Source organism: Perna viridis, chromosome 10 (genome assembly GCF_037379345.1).
Source record: "Perna viridis isolate PV_CMFRI_1.1 ecotype Kerala chromosome 10, ASM3737934v1, whole genome shotgun sequence".
Taxonomy (NCBI): Eukaryota; Metazoa; Mollusca; class Bivalvia; order Mytilida; family Mytilidae; genus Perna; species Perna viridis.
This window is the reverse complement of record NC_142454.1, coordinates 33,556,418-33,577,651: the sequence shown is the minus strand read 5'-3', so window position 1 is coordinate 33,577,651 and position 21,234 is coordinate 33,556,418. Positions and strand designations below refer to the sequence as shown.

General features: G+C 33.3%; 2 protein-coding genes across 7 annotated transcripts in view; both read left to right on the top strand.

The window, feature by feature from the left end:
• LOC148605501 (CREB-binding protein-like) overlaps positions 1 to 4,152 on the top strand; it is a 30,466-nt gene extending 26,314 nt beyond the window's left edge. For all 6 annotated transcript variants that reach the window (XM_088549796.1, XM_088549795.1, XM_088549794.1 and 3 more), the window contains exons 26-28: positions 2 to 157; positions 1,011 to 1,292; positions 1,756 to 4,152. In XM_088549796.1, coding sequence (XP_088405922.1) covers positions 2 to 157; positions 1,011 to 1,292; positions 1,756 to 3,456 — 2,139 coding nt within the window. In that variant the 3' untranslated portion in view covers positions 3,457 to 4,152. The remainder of the gene's footprint in view (position 1; positions 158 to 1,010; positions 1,293 to 1,755) is intronic.
• A 9,006-nt stretch (positions 4,153 to 13,158) lies between these two features.
• Positions 13,159 to 20,000, top strand: LOC148605500 (uncharacterized). The gene is made up of 3 exons (XM_088547424.1): positions 13,159 to 13,663; positions 17,626 to 17,743; positions 19,040 to 20,000. Exons 2-3 carry the CDS (start codon positions 17,709 to 17,711, stop codon positions 19,659 to 19,661), a joined length of 657 nt encoding a protein of 218 aa, XP_088403550.1. The 5' UTR covers positions 13,159 to 13,663; positions 17,626 to 17,708; the 3' UTR covers positions 19,662 to 20,000.
• The last annotated feature ends 1,234 nt before the right edge of the window (positions 20,001 to 21,234 follow it).

The following is a 21,234-nucleotide window of genomic DNA, read 5'->3' as shown; positions in this document are numbered from 1 at the left end:
GAATGCTGCGGGAAAGAAGAAAGGAAAAGGTGGCAGAAAGCAAAAACAAAACAAAAATAAAAATAATCAGCGGAAGAATCCTAAGAAATCAAATTTGCCTCATGGTGGAAATGATCTCACTCAAAAAATATTCAGTACTATGGAAAAGCATAAAGAAGTATGTACTTGTATTCAGTTGCCCTTTGTTCATCTGGTCTGTTTGTGCAGCTGTGTACGCTGATTTTGTTTTCTTTATTTTCCCTGCATACCTTTTAGAAGATGAGATTCCTGCCTATTATCTCCCCTTTGAGAAATTATTTTTATGCTGCTTGTGCATTTTTGTGGAACTTCACTTCTCAATTAAAGATAATGCTTAAGATCATATGCTATAAGCTTATTTTAATGTATATTACTATACAAACTTGAGAGATGTTAGAAAAAAAAGATACTTGGTACGATAGGTATGGTATGGTACTGACATACGTTATTATAACCATAAACTGACATTGTATAACATGCATTTAAAGTAATAAAAAATCAATGGGATTTCATCTAGTTAAAAGTACATATACACTTCTATAGTACAATCTATAGAGTGTTCTACTATTTATAGTACTGTGAAAGTTGTGGGTACCAATTTTCGTGGATTAGAAAAGAAACACAAATTTATTGATTCTGGAATATGTGGTTTTGTTGTTTTCAGTTAACACATTAAAGGGAATCTCCTTTTCGTTGGGAACCAAATTTTGTGGTTTGACCTACCCTTAAAAACCTTGAAAATTGGTACCCCACGAATAATAGTTCTATCACAGTAAAACATTCATAATTGTATAAACCATATTAGTTCCACTTTTTATGTAGCAGAGATAAAGGGTATGTAAAATATTGAAAAATGAAGGCGACCTTTACCAAATATTTTGTAAGCTGTCAGTGACAATGGGAGTTATTTTTTGGCTGTTATGAAATTGCCTAAGATGTATTTTACTCCTTGAATCATTATTATTCATAAAAAGTATTTACCTGCATTTCAGGTTTTCTTTGTGATACGATTACACAGTCAACAAGTAGCTTCAACACTTCCTGCCATTCATGACCCAGATCCATTTATATCTTGTGATTTAATGGACGGTAGAGATGCATTCTTGACAATGGCAAGGGATAAACATCAAGAATTTTCATCTCTCCGGCGTGCTAAATATTCAACCATGGCTTTATTATATGAATTGCATAATCAAGGAAAAGACAATTTTGTGTACACTTGCAACTCGTGCAAAGCTCATGTGGAAACTCGGTGGCATTGTTCTGTTTGTGATGTAAGTATTTTATTGAAATGGGAATTAAGTTAGAAAATTTACATGGTCAGTTGATGGGATAAAGGATATTTCAGGTAACCAAGATAAAATTCTGGATTTAGAATTTGTAAAATGGTCTACTTTTAGCAATGCAAGGTTTCATTTATGTAGCGGTACTATGCCCAGGAATAGTTTTTAGTCTATCAGTTGGTTTAGAGACAGAATCTCTTCTTGTCCTTTCTTGCCAGATCATACTATTCAGTCTCAACTGATTTTCCAGAAGAAAAAAAAAAACAGTAATGAAATTAGAGAACAAAAAAAAAACAAAATAAAAAAACTTACATAATGATAAACTTCATTTCAAAGCTGTAAATATTTTGATAACGGAGAAAAATAATGCTGCATCTTTGAAGTGTTTTATTGTTCCAAGAAAACTTCATTGATGTGATGAACTCAGTAAGATCATGCAATTTCTTCTTTTTAGGACTTTGATCTGTGTACTGTGTGTTATGAAAAGGAAAGCCATTGTCATAAAATGGACAAACTTGGATTTGATCTCGATGATGGTTCATCTCCCAATGATAAGCAAGATGATCCTCAACAATCGCGTCGTCAATCAATACAACGATGTATCCAGTCATTGGTTCATGCATGTCAGTGTCGGGATGCTAATTGTAGACTTCCAAGTTGTCAGAAAATGAAGCGTGTTGTGTCACATACAAGGAGTTGTAGAAAGAAAGCTAATGGTGTGTGTCCAATATGCAAGCAGCTGATAGCATTGTGTTTGTATCATGCAAAACACTGTACTGAAAGCAAGTGTCAGGTGCCATTCTGTTTACAAATTAAACATAAACTCAGGCAGCAACAATTACAACATAGACTCCAACAGGCGCAAATGTTACGGCGGAGAATGGCTTCCATGCAAAGGAATCCAATTAGTTCAAGTGTTCCAAATACAACACAAGCTTCTCCTGCCGTCCAAGGTGGAATGCAACAACCAGTTCAATCATCATATTCTGGAAAGCCTGTGGCAGGTCCACCAGCTGGTGCACTTCAGGCTGCCATGGCTGCTCAAGAGGAAGCTCAAAAACAGGTCAATCGTGGTTTAGTTAGTGGTACTTCTATGCCTCCACCTCAAGTAAAAGCGCAACCACAAACATTACCAATGAACTCTGCAATAAATAAACCTGGATGGCCTCAGAATTCTAGCACGTTCCCAAACATGCCGCAACAAAATCCTATGAACCCGCCTCAAATGCGACCACCAATGCCACCAAGTCCTATGAATACTGGCATGCAAATGCAACCAACAAACCAACAACCAGTTGCAGGAGTTAGGCCTGGTATGCAAAATGCAAATCCACAGCGGCCACAACAGCATATGCCTGCTTTAGAACAATTGTTGCGAACACTCAAATCTCCCAACTCGCCACAACAACAACAACAAGTGTTACAAATTCTTAAATCTAATCCTCATCTTATGGCAGCTTTCATTAAACAGAGGACTCAACAACAACAGGGACAAGGTCAACAACCACATAATATTAATCAAACAAATCCGAACAATATGAATCCATCTCAACCAAATCAACAACAGTTGTGGCAGCTCCAACAACAGAGAATTAGAATGCAACAGCAGCAACAGCAGAATACACAACATCAGGGCATGCAAATGAACCAACAGCAGTTCCAACAACAGTTTCAACAACAGCCGAGGTCTCGCATGCCGTATAACCCACAGTTTACAGATGGCAACATGCAACACTTTCAGTCAAACATGCAAAATGCACAAATGATGCAACAGCATCAGTTAAGACAGCAAATGGCAGGAGGTAACAATCCTCAATTGTCGTCACAGCAGAACATGGCATCTCCAAATTTCATGCAGTCTGTGCGCTCACCTAATTCATTACCACAGACAGTTCGTTCACCACAACCAAACCAGTTATCTCGGCAGCAACTTAATCCATCACCACGTCAACCTCAGATGTCACCACATGTCAATCAGTCGTCTCATCCAAATATGGCCAATGATCCAAATCAGTTACATTCGGACCCTAACTTAATACTGGGCTCATTACAGGGCCAAGGGCAAGACCCTGGAGGCCTTCTCCTTCCCAATGACAATGAAGTGCAACCTTTAACACCACAAGACCAATTAACTCGATTTGTTGATACATTGTAGCATTAATTATATGAAAACACTTGAATTATTTTATTGACGAAGTCAGGATGCAAAACTATTATTATTTATATTATAACAAACAATTTTTGTTTTCCTCTTTCAGAGATTTATAATTATTTTTGTTTGTAAACAAGCAAGAATTACATGGTGTGAAGCATAAAAGTGAAACTGTTTTAATATATTTAATTTTTTTTTTAAGTCTTTGAATGTTATATTGTGTGCATGAAGTGTATGAGAGAGATCATGTGTATGCAAGTTGTGTCACAGCACTCCATCTAGTTGATTGTTGTTGATATGAATTTTTATACACTGTCCGGTAGTTATTGAATGAACAAGAGAATCGTTTTTTTTTTTTGGTTTTTTTTTTTTTTTTTTCTGTCATTTTAAGATGATTTTTTAACCTATTACAGACCAAGTCATTTAGTTCCATTAAATCATGCATAAGTCTCATTGCATCACCGAGTGTACAGTTGTAAAAAGGAAATAAATTTATAATGAATTGTTTCTCTCAAAAGGGAAATTGTTTGTACATATTCACAGTGTATACATATTCATTGTTGATAATTTTAAAAAGTAGATCCAAGTTTGTACATTTTTTGTATTTTTGTCATCATCAAAATGAGATGTTCACTGGAAAATTTTCAGTGCTGTGCTGGAGAACACAAGATTGTGTATAAATACAGTCATAAAGTGATATGTTATGTCTTGTTCTGTTCAGTCACATGTACAACTAATGATTCAGATTTATGGTTCATGCGAGTCAAGTCAGTCCTGATTTGAAAAAAAAAGATCCAAAATATACTTTAATGTAGTCTTATTTTCCAAATTTAATATTCTACTTGCAATATTATAAAAGTGGCTACAAATTGGGACAAATGGGTATTTACTTAATGAATATATTGACTGTCTCCTGTGGTATGTTAGCTATAAATATGTGTTACTGGTTGTACATGCTGTCTCCATATATATGATGGTAATTGAGATTCTGTATTATTTGATTTGGTAAGCAATTGGCAGGTCATCCCTTGTCACTTTGAACGACCACAAAAAAAAAATGCTGTTGTTTATTGGTGTGGCACTGTCATCGTCCATAGACACTCGGTTTTTGTGCGATAACTAGAGAATTGGTTGATCTTTACAAAAGAAAGGTTGATATTGATTGTAGGGGATATGGCCCCAACTGTCCTAGAATTAGGGGTTTAGAAGGGGGCCTAAAACAAGCATTTCATGGAATTTAACTGTATAACTCCAATGAAAGTATAGAAATGTCTATGATATTGTTCCATCACATTCTATACACTTACAATTTTTAGGGGTAGACTTGAACTTTAGACATTAGGGGCCAAAAATGGGGACCAGAAACATGTAATTTAAGACAATAATGAATGTATCTTTTTGAAAGGAAGACTATGATTGATATTTGGGTTGATTGATTTTTGGCTTGAGCCAAGTAAGAATAAGGGACCAGATTTCTCTTTTGATAGCTTGTTTATTTCTGATTTGATTTTGAAATCAGATTTCAGATATCTTCTATAGTTTTTGTGTTCTTGATCCTTCAGCATCAAAGTACCTTATGTCATTGGTTCATGTCTGGAACTTCTGTACTATTTCTGAACTCTACAAGAAAATATACTCAAAATGTAATTCTTTTTATATCTTTCAATATCTCCTATATAACCAGTAAAAGTGCTTCAGTTAATTATTCAGCTCAATAAAAATCTATTATTTCTGCAGAATAAAATTAGGATCTAGTCTACAAATTAACTGAAGATTTGAGAGAATCCTTTTTGGCCTTGAATTTATTTATTTGTTGGGGTTTAACGCCAGAGCAGCAGTATTTCAGCTATATTCAGGCGATTTTTATGAATAAAATTGCATTTAGGAAATTTAGTTCAGCATAAATGTGTGGAGAAACATTAAATGTGTTAAGCATGTTTCATTTAACACACGTATCAGTCATAGTCTTCACCATATTAATAATAGTAAGTGAAGAGGAGTGATTTTAATTAAGTAAAATTGGTGAGTGCATATATATTGATAAACAGTGTCGAGTTAAAAATTATGTTCATCAAGGAAGGTGTTTACTTCAGCTGAAATTTGTTTGGTTTGATTATAATTACAGTGTAGGGTAAATGCAGTAAAATCAGATTTTGGAAGTTGCTGCAAATCAACTTTTTGACAGGTTTAAAAATGTGGGGGAAAAGTGTAATTGAACAAACAAGGATTACAGTTAGTTCTTCAGAAACCAGTAGTAAAAATTGACATTCAGTTCTTTATAATATAGGAAGTGCTTATGTATGATAACAGTTTTATTTTACATCATTTAATCTTTCGAAGTTTGTTCATGCTTAATTTTTCACTGGAATCTAAAACCTCCAGTGCTAACAGTACTTTGATAGAATTCTAAACACCACCTTCAAAAAATCACTGTGACTGAGAAAATTATTATTTGATTCCTCATGGAAATCCCTGCTGCATTTTTCGATCAGATTTTAGATGTTTCTTGTGGTTTTCGCGGCCGAAGGGGACCAAATTTTTTTTATTCCATATGAAAGCAGACCTTCATGCTTAAATTCAATTTCAAATTATTGTGTCCATAATCGACTGTAAGTCCCTTAAGATAAGTGAGCGTGTCCACGTTTGCCTTACAGTGAACAGAGTTCAACTGGTTGTGGTTGTATCGTGCTGTGCTTGGCGAGCTTTCGATTTGAAGGTGCAGAATTACCCATTTTTATTGCAATATAAAAATAAAATTCTCAAAAAGCACAATATAGAAAGTAAAAATTTCACCCTTTATCAAATGAATTCATGAAAATGGCATGAGGTGATGAAAATCAGGAAATCAACTTCGGAATGGCAATGCAATGTTTCTGATAGTCATAACTGAAGTAGTCATACACATTCCATACTTGATTGAAAGTAAATACTCATAAGAAAAAAACAAAATCATAATCAAGAAGGCTATAAAATTATTATTTAACAAAAAAGTTCAACATATATGTATTGGTATACGAGAGTTCTTCGTGATATCATCAACATCACCGGTTGGCAACAAATCCATTGCGTGGCATGCGACATTAACTTTAATTCATCACTTTTTAGCTCACCTTGCCAAAGGCCTTGTGAGCAATTGCCATCACTTGGCGTGCGCCGTCGTAGTCAACAATTATACAAAACTTTTCTCATGAAACTACTTGACTAATTAGAACCAAACTTGGTATAAAAATGTTCCTTGGGATATCCTGCATAGAACTGATGTGGGGATTTTTGATTCGTCAAAAAAAAAAAAAACAAGACAGTCGTTACTAAAAATAGAACTTAGGGATCAGACAGTAGTATTTCACATATGTATATCTCCTAAGCCGTTAGGTTTAGCTAAATTTTGACGTGGGTTAAAGTGTTCAGTACGATGAGATCTATCTCTGGTCAAGTGTTGGTTTTAATCCTTTAAACCATGTTGGAGTTATTGCCCTTTTTCAACGATTTTTGCTAATTTTAATGTTATTTCTTTCAAAAATCTTATCTCTGACACTACTTGACCAATTGAAACCAAACACGGTGTGAATGTTCCTTGGGGTATCCTGCATAGAATTGATGTGAGGATTTTTGATTCGTCAAAAAAAAAAAACATGGCCGCCGTTACTGAAATAGAACATAAGGATCAGACAGTAGTTTTTTTTCACATATATCTCCTAAACTGTTAGGTTTAGCTAAATTCTGACGTAGGTAAAAGTGTTCAGCATGGTAAGATCTGTCTCTGGACAAAATTCGGTTTTAAACTGTTGAGTCATTTTGGAGCTATTGCCCTTTTTCAACTATTTTTGCTATTTTAATGATATTTCTTTCAAAAATCTTCTCTGACATTATTTGATCAATTGGAACCAAACTTGGAACAAATGTTCCTTGGTGTATCCTGCATGGAACTGATATGGGTATTTTTGATCCGTAAAAAAACGTGGCAGCCGTTACTAAAAATAGAACATAGGGGTCAGACAGTAGTTTTTCACATATATCTCCAAAACCGTTAGGTTTAGCCAAATTCTTTCAGTAGCTGAAATGATCAATATTATTAGGACTACAAAAGTCTCCAGGGATAAAAGTTGTCAGATGACTCCTTGTAAGAGTTATTGCCCTTGAAAGGGGAAAATGACTTTTTTAAACAGTTTTCAGTCAATATCTTGAAAATTATGATAGATTAAATTAAACTTTCAATTGTTGAAAAGATCTTATGATAAGTCCTACCAAAGACTTCTCGAGTCAGAATTGGAAGGCAGAATTCCACCAGGTGAGCGATTCAGGCTCCTGGGAGCCACTTGTTTCATTTTTAAAGATAATTAACAAAAAAATGTTGTGGTTCCTTAAACTGCAAATAAAACTCTTTGTATTCTTGGATTTTTTAATGAATATTCAGCAATTAAGACTATATGAGCATAAAATTTTCAAAATAATTTAATGTGATAATAGAGGTTTACTTATATCATTACGAATTTATTTTCCAAGTAAAAAGAGTTACAAATTCACATCCAAAATGAGTTATTTTATCTTAATGAAACATTTTCCAGAACCAAAACTGGCAATTAAATAACATTTATGAAGTTTTTAAAATTTGCCATGAAAATGGCATGAGAACCAAGAAATCAACTTAGGAATGGCATTGTAATGTTTCTGAATACAAACTTCATATGGAGAAGATTTGTATTGTTGTTGTTATCATGGAATTGTCAATTGTTTATTTAATTGTATATTTGCTAAGGAGTAATCAAGGGAACCAAGGTTATGGTGGTAACCAAAAGAATGTAACCCAGGGACAAAGACCAGACATGGAAAACAAACATTCACATCAAAGAACATAAAGTAACTACAATCATAAATACAAAGTAACAAAAGCAAATGAGCAACTCAGTGCCAACCAATGTTAACACTTAATTATATGCAAATTAGTGCATATGACATCGCTAATGAGATTGACAAACTCTTCTATAGGGAAATTCCCATGAAACAACTAACAAGTGGCAAGTATCTTAACACTTTATTTCGTCTAGTACACATGTATACAAAATATTATTATATTGAAAAATAGACTGTGGATGAGGCTACGCCGAGCATTTTTATCAATTTAGATATATCAGTCACCAGAGCCTTAGATTTGTAAAGCCTGATAGCATCTGCAATTATCTTACACTGCCGCAGAAAAAATAATCCCATTGGCATACCCTATATAGTGTAAACAACTGGGGACACGCTGTTCAAATATTAAAATATAAATCCGGAAAAGGTCAACAAACTAATAAACAGGAGCTGGGCATTCCACTATTTCAAGTATTTAATCCATTGTTCTAAATATATCGTTTATTATGATGTTACATAGATGGTACGATAGTTTACAATTAACATAAGTAACGCTCGATGTTACATGGTTAGCTAACTGAAGATACAAAACTTGCAGAGAATATAACACACCGAAAACTCCTCACACAAATTATAAATAAAACATTAAAAATTTTAAGTCTGACCAATGGCTAACTCTCTAAAGTTCAATCGAACCAAAATACTTACTTGTCAAAAGCAATTAATTAAATCGGTGTAATGTTCAACGGCGGGTAGTGTCAAAAAATGTTATCAAAATAAAACTATAGATCTTTAACCTGTGATGCTGGGATCAATCAACAGATGGCCGTGAGAATCTCTGTGCATACAACTGTTAACATCAACCTTAATTCTTGTCTGGATAATTGCCATTTACTATTTTCTGACCCATAATTAACCCAATACATAACAATAGCTTCAAATGCATCTACTTTGTAGGTATTTCTAGGATATCAAATTGAATTTTGTTATCTACTCTAATAAACAAACCCAATATACAACTTTAACTGCGAACTTCAGCTGCTGATTTATTAGGATTGTACATTTTGTATGAACAACGACCCAATTAAAAATAGTTGACTTCTAATCTCTTATCATGCAGTACCTGCTTATTTCTATGCAATCAGTCGTTTACTGTCGAGATATTCAAATTGTCTATTCATTTTTAGACGCATAATACAGATAGAAGTGAAAATCTGCGAGGCTATAAATTGTCGGAATGCTAAGGCTGTCTTCTGATTCATGCAACTCTGGCGGATCCAAATATTTACCAAAAAAGGCCCAGTGGATCCGATCCAAAAAACTGCTATAAAGAAAGGGAATCCATGCCATCATCAGCCACTCATTTTTTGTTGGCCAAATGTTTTACAAAACCCCTGAAACCATCCCGATGTATTACACACTGTATCGTGTATTGTTATTAACGCCTCATGAAAATGAAAGCCCGGAGGTGACAAATAAAAATAAAATTTTGCTTAGACGATGGCTTAGGAATTTCGATAATGCACTTCTCAGGAATGGTGTCAGTCTGTGGTCTGATGATATTGCTTGTTGTAATAATCATTCTACTGGGCTATTTTAGTCATGTGTCACGATAATAAAGCTACCGGAGTCCCAGGGCCTTAAAAGTGCATGGCTAGTGTTGTCTACACCATACACAATTCTAAGACTTTGGCGTTAATGTACATGTGTCTGGAACTAGATGCCAAAGCAAATAACCACTTTAAATGAAACATAGGTGTCTATGCGATAACTCCAGCAATAAAGTTTTTATCAATTAAGGAATTAGCTAGTTAAGAGGGGCGTATATCTAAGGATTTATTTCAATGATTGTAGCGGCTTAAGTTTGAATGATTTGATACAAAGTTTCGACCTGGATGTCTATAATTAAATTTCGACTTGAAAATATTTAGAAACTGGAAAATGCCATCTAGTAGTTTGTAGTTCAATTACGCAGTATATCGAATGTTTTGTGTTCATTCATCTAGATGTTCCATGTATAAACCGACATCGAACCTGAATATCACGCCAGCTCGCGTACTGCTACGATGCATTATGAAATTTGTGTGTGTGTGGTTTTTTTTTGTAATGTCCTTCGTTGTCAGAATGGTGAATTTAAAAATAAATCAAAGAGTTCAACATCAACAGATACAACAATGAGCTTGTGTTTAGATACGTTTGAATTTGATCCCCGCCCTTTTCTTTTATTCCAAATGTTTGTAATTTGACGATTATTCGAGGCGTAAAAAATCAAACGACCGATATAAGTTGATTCAGTACATGAATACTTTGATTAATATCCTGTGCTGAGTAGATGCGTTTGCATTTTAAACAATACCCTAATCCTGCAACGAAAAGCATTGAAATGTTTTTAATGTAGGGATAATTTGTTTAATTACAATTTATCTACTAGTATATTTTGCCCGGTTAAATTGATTTCATGTGCATTTGAATCCCCCATTTTCATAAACTATTTTAATTCTGGGCGTGGCAAAAATGCATCATCAATTTGCAAGTGCTTCATTGTAAATATATGCTGAAACGAAAGAAGAAAGCTTAGGAATGTGAAATATGTTGCCTTTTTTATTATTTTAATGCAAAAATGTGATCTTATAATGTTGTGGTGTATTGGTCATTTGTGCCTTGTATGTAGACACTTTGTTTTGTACGGTAACTTGAATATTAATTGATCTTCATAAAACATAGTTCCAAACCCGTTATGGGAAAGATTTGTATTGATTTTGGACTTACAAGTCCTGACCGTCTTGGAATTTTGGCTAAAACAAGTCATTCATAGAATTAACTACTGGTATATAATTCACTTTAAGCATATGGTCTTGGACGTCTCAGATTGTTCCACAATGGTCAGACTCTAGAATTTTGGGTTTAGACTTGAATCATTAATAAAGAATGAGGGGTCGGAAACGAGCATTTTCCAGAGAATTGGATGATAAAGAGTACAAAGGAATGGATATCTTCGAAATTATATCACAAGATACCATATCTTCAAAGAAATGTTATTTTTTTAGAATGTGTGTGGAACTATTTGGGAATTTTACGGACCAAAGAGGTCATCATCAATTATGGTCGAGTTTTTATCCTGTGTCAAATATTTATCAATAAGTGCAATGTTATATCTTTGAATGTTGTGTTAATACTTGGCCCAACTATTCTCAGTCGATTTTTGCGGTCCTATCAAGCTGTACCCCGCTAAGCATTTTATTGATCTACTAGTGAGGAGTGGCTAACGAGTGACACCTGTGTCAACTTGCTGACCACTTGTCCAGGTTGCCGTCCAGTGAAATATTACAAATGCTGACATGTACAAGATATGCCAGCTGAACACAAAATTGTAGCACTACTTGTTATTAAATTTTGAGGTCCAGGACTTGTATTATCAAAAAGACTGACAAAAGTTGCCCGCTTCTCTGTCAAAGTATACACGACCAAGTACTTCAAGTCAAACCTTGTCGATCAACTCGGATTCGTTGAGGGTAAAGAAGACAACATTCCTGTCCTAGCTCTTAACGGTTCATAGTAAATAAACAGAAACTTCTGGATTAACTGATTGTCAAAGATATTTTAAAGATAATACTCGAATGTCTAGTGTTGAAAAATATTTTAAAGTAACCTGTCTTATCCGAAACCTGAGTATTCTGGTATCTTGTAAATATTCCTTGGTTCTCGACCTGCGTATTCAGACAAATCTTCCACATTATCTACACCGTATTAGTGTTTTCAAAAGTGAACTATTTCTACAGCCGAATGGTTATTACATCATAAAACCTCTTTTTTCTATGTAAACTACTGTTCACCTTTTGACATTCTTAACAACTTCATATTTTGCATGTAAATCTAAATTTGTGATTTACTATCTGAGACCATCACATATCAGCTCCTGTAAGAATCAGGCAATAGGTAAAACATGGTATAAAAAAAACTAATCATTTTGATAGTTTCATTTGATTATTTTCACCATCAGAATCAAGGAAAACAGAAAAGATTTACCATATCATGCTGGACCATTGAGTTACAATTTCATTGAAATGCACTGAAAATGAACATTGCAAGGGCAGATAACTCTGTCAAAATGATAATTTTTCTAGATTCTATTAAAAACATTATGAAAAACCAGTGGTGCAGAGATCAAATAATGGTCTTTTCAAATAGAGAAGCATCATTGAGTGATGTTTTATTTCCAGGTAGATGGGGTTTTTATTCTGATTTTTACAATTTTGCATGATTCTTACAAATACTTACACTTAAATGCTGGTCATCTTAAACCAAAAACCGATTCGCACCATTTACATATAAAAAAAATTAGTATGAATATGAATTTTTTTAATTGGCCACCGTGTTAGTGTCTATAGTGATTCAATAACAATCCGAATCGAACCAAAGATGAACACTGTCACTGCTTCCGAACAGCACATATGAAATGCACATATATATCAACTATTTTGAGGTCATATTTGAGAGTTTGTCATACTGAGAAATAAAAAGCCTAAGATCGGACGCATAAACTCCTGCCCACCTTTGACAGGGCATATAATTGACAGGATGCAAGGCCGTAGCGCAATGGAAGCAAACGAGGCAGATACCTCATTTTCGAAATGGCAAGCTTGGACTTGGCAACAAAAATATAAAATATTATTTAAAAAAGACTAATTTAGTCACCCGAACCCCCCTTTGTTGCAATTTACTTGCCCTGGAATGTCTTGATTTGCGTGAGAGTATAAACACAGTATATCCGGGTTTCATATTTGTAGTAATTCCATACATCACATTATTAAAGTGAAATCTTTTTAAAACGCTTTTGAATGATATATTTACTTAAATCTACCCAGTGTGATAAAACGTCAATTATAGGTAGTACTCCTTGTATTTTCACCGTGGAAGGCTATTTATTTATTATACATATACAAAACCAATATAAATTGATTTGTATGGAGTTATTCGGTGTCACATTGGCAAATACTTTTAGAACGTGTAATTACATTGATAAACTAGATGTGTTTTGTAGTTATATTAACCCGCAATGAAAGGAATTAAAACACTCTTGCGGATCTTTTGATCTGGTTAAGTCTACATGCTGGTGTGTTTGAAACGAAAAAAAATCGCTTTCTGACACTTTCAAAGATTGCAAATAAATAATATAGAATAGTATCGACTCACGTCAATAAGAGGACTTAGTGAAATATTGACTGAAAGGAAAAGCATAGTTACAACGGGCTTTGTCACCAGAGGGCGTTGTTTTACTAGCAACCAAGTCTACTTTTAGAGTGCAGCTTAACTTACGATGTATTTTACAGGAGTAGCTAATGTGTTTTAAAATGAAAAGGTAGGGAAATATTATTCATAATAAAATGTTGACAAGCTAGCTGTTAAAAAGTTGACAGTGATATGTTGTAGAAAGAAATTAGGACTAAATTTCTGCTTTCGCGGGAATTTTTTTTTGTTCATTTTTAGCAATAATATCAATTCAAAAGACTCGTTTCTTTTACTGTGATTAAAATATTTTGTATTTAATAAGTCAAATATAAATGGTGAAAGAAAACCGTGACATCTTAACCCCAAAAATTAGTAAAATTCACCCTGAGTCTGCCCACATATTTACTTTATTTCAAGAACATGGGCAGATCAAGAAATTTGAAAGGGAGTTGGGGGTCCGATTCAGAAAATTATAGAAAAGGGCAAGGTGGGGTTACAGGTTGTTATTTGCTAATTTTCTGCCAAATTTTGCACAAAATCATAAAAAATCCAACAAAAATTGAGAGGTCATAACTCTTGAACCGATATCGAAAAACAGACTCGTAGACTTAGTTCTCCGAAAAACCTGGAGTAACAAAATTAAAAATATACAAAAGTGTCATATAAGCCTGTATATTAAACAAGATCCATGCTGCAACTACAGACACAAGCCTTAAAGCAATGGTTTTAAACAAAGTTCGCGATAAATAACAATAAACATAAAAAGAAAGATATTTTTATGTACCCCAACGAAAATGACAACCAAGCAATTATATTAAGTGGATAAATCAAATGTTATGTGTTTTATGGTGCCGATGGAAAATTCATTAACAAACTAAGATAGATCTTGAAGTACAAATGTAATAACTCTGTTCACAAAATCAACATGATACATGTTTTATTGAAGGATAGGAGTGACTGCACCTGGACTTTATATTGCAGTGTTTTCAATTTTAAAAGATACTAAAATCCTGTTAAACTCTACTCCAGAAGGGGTATCTATATTAAATATTGATTGATGTTATACTTAACGAAATATTTCAAGTGCTTTTTCAATTAATCATACAAGTTAATGTACCTTTTGTCATCATTGTTAAGGCACCGACAATTTTTATCATGGGGTGGGGTTGGGATTTGAAAACCTGTCTTGTTAAGTAATCGGGAAAATATAGAATCCTCATTTATTTTTTTTTTCATTGGATGAATAAAATAATTTTTTTTTCTAAAAAATTTGGAACTTTAATTTTTTGTCTTAAAAAAATGACAGCCCCCTCCATCGTTACTGATAAAATGGTTGGTCCCTTAGAAGGGCCAATTTAGATTCTTCAAAATATCCTTTGTCTGCCATGTAGATGAGTCACAACTTTGAAAACCAATGCAAGAAACAGCTTCAAGAGTTATGAAAGAAAACTCTTGTTATGATAGAAAGTTCTAGTTAATGATAGGAATTTCTAGTTATGAGAGAAAGTTCTAGTTATGAGAGGGAGTTCTAGTTATGAGAGAAAGTTGTAATTTATGAGTGGAAGTTCTTATTATGTGTGAAAGTTCTATTTATGAAAGAAAGTACCAGAAATTTATAAAGAGGTGGGGCGTTATTTAAGGGGGTGTCCAGTCATTTTGTCAATTTGCAAGCATTATTTTACACAAAATTAACTAAATTTCCAACATGAAGGTGTTCCAACCCTGGTCCCCGCGATCCACCCCTCGGTTTCTAGAAATCTATAAAATAGTCTTAAAAGGCTACTTCGCACATTGTTCTTGTGAAGATACGTTATTTTGTCACTTGAGGTTTCGGTCAGAAGAATAAAATGGAATGGTGTTTATATCTTTTTTATGAAATCTTGCAAACTATACTTTTATTAAAAACTGAACTTCATCGCTTACATGAACTTGATGGACAACAAACGGACAAGCGGACAGACGGACTAATAGTCACCTATCCTTTATACATATCAGTTAACTATGGTTGAAAGTAAATAAAATGTATTATGTCTGCAGCAAATTTGCCAAATGAAAGTATAAAAATCAATTTCAACAGAATGTAATGAGCTAAAGACATCTTTAAGAGTCTTGATACATTTTAAACAAATGCAAAAAAAATCTAAATTCAGACTCTGCAAGACATCTACGTTTGACTGAGATCAACAATTCTTTTGGTTATATAGAAAACGTATTCAAAAGCCTCATTGATTTATGTAAATTTAGAAATAATTCCATGAAAGTTTGTATGTATAATCTTTTTAAAGGCAACCAACTTAAAAATCCACGCAATCATAATCTGCACGTTAATACGTCTTCTACCTACTTCTATTATAATTCATAAATGAATGGTGAAATTTTAATCTTTCTCATAAATTTCAAAAGCATTAAATGTTACTTTCTAAGTGTACCGATGAATTCTATATTGAGTGACCCATTATCCAATATTTTAAGTTTACTCTTTGTAAACGGAATTTAAATAATATAAATCATATTTGGCATTTTGGCGATATATTATGTACCAAATTTACATAAGGCCAATAGTACATTTAGGAGGAATTGATTCTAAACGCCTACACGGTTTTTATGAAATACAGAGGTTTCTGGCAGTTTTTTTTTATACTTTTTTTACAGCAAGAAATCTGCCATTCGAAGGTAGTCTCTGGGTATGAAAAAAAATCTTATTGTTGAATGAAGGACCGTAGAATTCTTTTTTTCGTGTTTTAGTATACATATTAGTATATATACTGTTAATTCTCTGGCACAGTACTCTCAGCACGAACATGTTTAAATATATAGATCGAACGGTTCTCTTTTGTGTTTTGTATCGTCTGGAAAAAAAGTTGATCAAAATGAATAACACATTACCGCGAATTCTTTACAAATGGCGATAATTTTGACACACATCCTTGATTTACTTGTGGTATTATTATTGTTCACAATCTTGAACATTCACGCTCATGACCAAACTTCAGCACTAGCCATGTTCACAATCATTTTTTCGCTTGGTGGTGAGACAGAGGTGATATTTATAAGATATGAGTATAGACAGGTTCCACTACCTGTAGTTGCAACCTTTGATTCAATATAACTATTTATCCCCTTCACCATTTAACAAACTGGGGTGTTCCAGCCAGAAACTTAAAAATGGGCTCCAGGTTATCATTAGTTTCTTTTTTTTAATTTTTGCAAAAACTTAGTACAATATTAACAATATTTCTAAACAGGGGGTTCTTCCTCTGACTTCCTTATTCTCTGTCCCCTACGCATCTTTCACCTTTCACTACCTCATTTAAACAGATTGAGACGGTAGAAACTAAGTAGATACTAGCAGTTCATATTTTTGTAGTTAGAGTTTTCAGTTTCATTTTAAAGGACATAAAATACTAAATACAAAGGCCTTATCACGAAAAATCTCGTTCTCGTAGTGTCAGAAACACTATTTTTAAGTTTTAAAAGGTGTTAAACAATTACTATTTAATTAGATACATCAATATCATATTTCCTTCTCAAGCTACCGTGGCTTAAATACCACCTTAGTAAGTTTTTGACTAAAATAGTTTCATGTTTTGTGAAGTAAAAGGATCCTAATTCAAATATTTCTACTTCAATATAATTGCGCTCGTTGGATTCGATAATTCATAACGCAAACAAATGCATTTACCATGTATAACATTTACAAGATTTTAATGGTTTTATACAGTAAGGTGGCTTGTAGGTCGATGGATTATTGAATGTTTGTCTCGATGAGAAGGTCGTCATTTTTTCCCTACTTGTTTACTGAAAAACCTTATAATTTAAATGGTGCTGATATGCATGGAACCGAATTACAAGAAAAGTAAACTCGACTTTATTTATTTTAAGGAAGATTGATTTCATTCATGTATCTTGAAAACGATGTGCTATAGGACTAATATTCAATTCAAGAGCCATAAGAGCTCACTTTAAATTGTGAGAAACTTGGTAAACATTCAAGCATGAGTCAAGTGAATGCATTAAATTAAAGCTGTTTTACAACACATAGTCGACTTTGATACGTGGACAGATTGTTAATTTATATGTTCTACTTTTCAGTTCAATACAAGAGTAAGCCCCTGATTGCATGTACTAAAGTGAGGTTTATCTGTAACTCTGGTTTTTAGAATGGCTTACTAGAAATGGAAACCATGGAGCTGACGTACAGAGACTACCAGTAAGTAATTCATGGGAACCGAGAGGTTATATACAGGTTCGCCTAAGAATCACACAGAGGTTAATGAGCAAGATAATTATTGTCAACTTCTTAATAGTGAAAATACATCCAGTATATGTCCCATTAACGATGAAAGAAGAAAGAATCAATAAAAATGATGAAAAGGGTTGGAAAGTGGGGGTTGGGGTGACTACTCTCAACTGTGCAACTTAATAAAGACGGATTTTTTTTTAGATTTCAACTATACTATTTGAATAAATCCTTTACTTTTCAACCTTATATACTACTCTTTTTCAAACATGAACATGTTACTTTGGGAAAGAATTTATGTTGTTCAGGAACTTCCATAAATTCCGATTTATCCTTTTTTATTTATTTGACTGACCCTTTGGCGAACCTGTATTAAATCCCCAAGTTGTGTAGGATACCAAGTCACAATATCAGTCACCTCAACATTGCTTAGACGTGGGTAGAAGATAACCCCCAACTTAATACTGAAGAAACAAAGAACAAGAAAGAAAAAAGAAACACAACCGAAAGAACGAACACGAATACAAATTAAAATGAGAAAAATACATATTTAAGATAAGTTTTACAATTAATGTTTTAATCTGTGATTTACTTAAATGATAAGCGATTAGCCGTGTAATTTGTGTTAGTCCATGCCAATATTTCAGAACACCCCAAAAGCATCAGGGACAGCCCAATAAGTCTGTTTTTGACGGATTTAATTAAAAATTCCAACGGAGCATCTCAAACAGCGTACTTATATATCAAATTGGCAAAAACATCATTTATTGTTCGTTGAACACTTGCACTTAAATTAGTGTATTGCAAAACATAGGAAACGGATGTAAAGTCTTCTAAAACCAAAATCTCAGATCTCTCAAAGAAAATTGTACTACATAAGAACTTTCGTAACATTAACTTGGTAAAAATGGAGCAATTTGTCACTGAACAAAGCGTACACGGCAATTATATAACAAAATCAATATGATAAAATTTTATATAACAGCTAAGCTTGTTGATTGAAAGTTGCACCTGCTGCATACTGTACCCGCCCTACAAAAAAGCGACAAAAATGTGAACATATAGATACATGTACTTTTTTGTAATTTGCAAGAATCAAGCACGATCTTTGTAAATACTTTTTTCCAGTTCTCTCCAAATTATTTTAGCACACAAAAAAAACTGAGAAAAAATCAGCATAACATTTCAGGATGTTATCAGCTGTTTGATTCTTACATACTTACATGCATAAAACATTCTCACTGATTTTGTTTAAATCATTTACAGCAATAAGGTGTTCAGTCCTGAGGATAAGAAGGACATGGAACTTGATGCCCTGAAAGATGCCTGCAACACACACATGGGTAGACTTAATGGACTGAAAATTCGTTACATGGACTGGTTTACTCGTAGACAAACGTCATTCCTGGATTCATTGAAACTGATTCATTTATTGGGAGCTCAATTACTCCCGAAGGAAGTCAACACAATTAACCATTATAGAAAAGTGGTCAATATTGCCAACAAGTTCCCTAGAAACGGAACTCCAAGAGATGGTAGCTCGTCAAAAATGGAGGAATTTCTCATGTTCTGGGACGAGTGGTATATGCTTAAATTAGAAAATGACCATCTATATTCAAAAGTCTGTGCTTTTTGTAAAAGTGTTCGAAGACTTCGTCAACCAGAGATCAAGCGTGAAATTGATCGATTACATTACCGACTTAACCTCATCTCTTCCGATGACTACGATTTCACTCATGTGACCAATGAAAAACATAACTTATTTACATACAAAGTTGCTCTTCATGATCATAAATATCATGGCTTGGTCAGCTTTATACCATATCTCATCAGTCATGCTGTCAATTTGAGTTACTGGTCAACTAAATTACATGTCGAAGTGTTTTAAAAGAATGTTTTATACTAGCCCTTTCAGATGCCAACTCATTTTAAGATAATATTAAACCACAATGTACCAAAACAATGTGATTATAAAAGAATTCTGCTATACTGTTTACATTCAATTTACTTTTTTTATTTGAATAAGACGAGGAAAAAAATCCATCAAGCATTTGAAGTCCTGCCTCCCAAGTACTATAGTTGATGTGTTACACGACCATAATTTAAAAAAAAATGTTTTTGACATTTTGAATTTTAATGGAACAGTTCGTCCTCTCAGACGGCCCGAAAATGACTTCATAAAAACTGTTGTTCCCTTATTTTTTTGTGATTAAAAAAATCTATTTTAGATTTTTGTTGTAATCATTTTTATGCTTTTCCTAATAGTGCTGATCAAAATATGACAAAAAGCTGCCTTATGTCTCAGAAATAAATAGTTTAGTTTTATATGTAACATGAATAAAAAATACAAGAGAAATTTTGATTTGAAAAACGGGAAATTTCACAAATATATATCATATAAAAGATATTTAGACTTGATACAAACTTTCTGCATTTAACTAACTCCTAAATGACATCAATACCCAATGAAAATCTTGCATGTAATAAAGATTGATTGAAATTTTGTTTGTTAGTGATAAAAATCAGACAGAAGGTGATTCATGCATGTCAAAAATCCCACATAAGTCCAGAAAGAATAACCATAACCTAAAAATAAATCATAGGTAGACATAAGAAGCATTTTTTGTTTGGTGGGTTTTTCTACACAAGGAATCACCTATGCCACAGGCAATGTCTGAATTTTATGGAGTAGTATTGAAATGTAAAAGTGTAAAGTTAAGACAGATACAACTTAATTTATATTCACTAGATGTAACATACTGTATGTATTTTGTTTAGGAAGAAACAATATTTTGTTGTTGTGAAGGGAGCTACGATCTAAGTTGAAAAACAAAAAGCAGGATAAGAATTAAGAAAAATGAAGCCTTGTATAATCCATTTATTCCTATTATAGTAGAGAAAAAAAATCCTGACTAATACATGCAGTCAAATAAAAATATGGCCCAAAGTCCCATAAAAATAAAATGTTTTCTCCTTCAATGTCAGAGGTAACAAGTTCCTTACTTTTGTCTCTCTGCCAGATCACAGTGTTCAAATACCAAAGCCATAAATACAGATATAGTAGACGAAAACATTTACGTTTTTATTAAATTCTTGCATAACATTGAAAGGTTTAAAAGCTGTTCGATTTATCAATGACTTATCTTTCCATACACACATAAAATGATATTTTAAATAAGTATTATTAAAGGTGATAAGCTATTGTGCCAAAAGAAAAGTAGTATTTAAATGGTTATGTTACATAATATTTGAGATATACTTTTGAATTTTAGATTTAAGATATTAATACCATTTTGTTACTTTGATGAAATGCATTTTATACAAATAAACCAAATATTAGAAAGTAATAAATCATTTAGCCCTGTGAAGACATGTTTGATATCAGCCTTCCGATACCACAGGTATTTGTCATACTGAATGGAACTCTATTGAGTGCATTAATGTGAAGGCTAAAACATAAT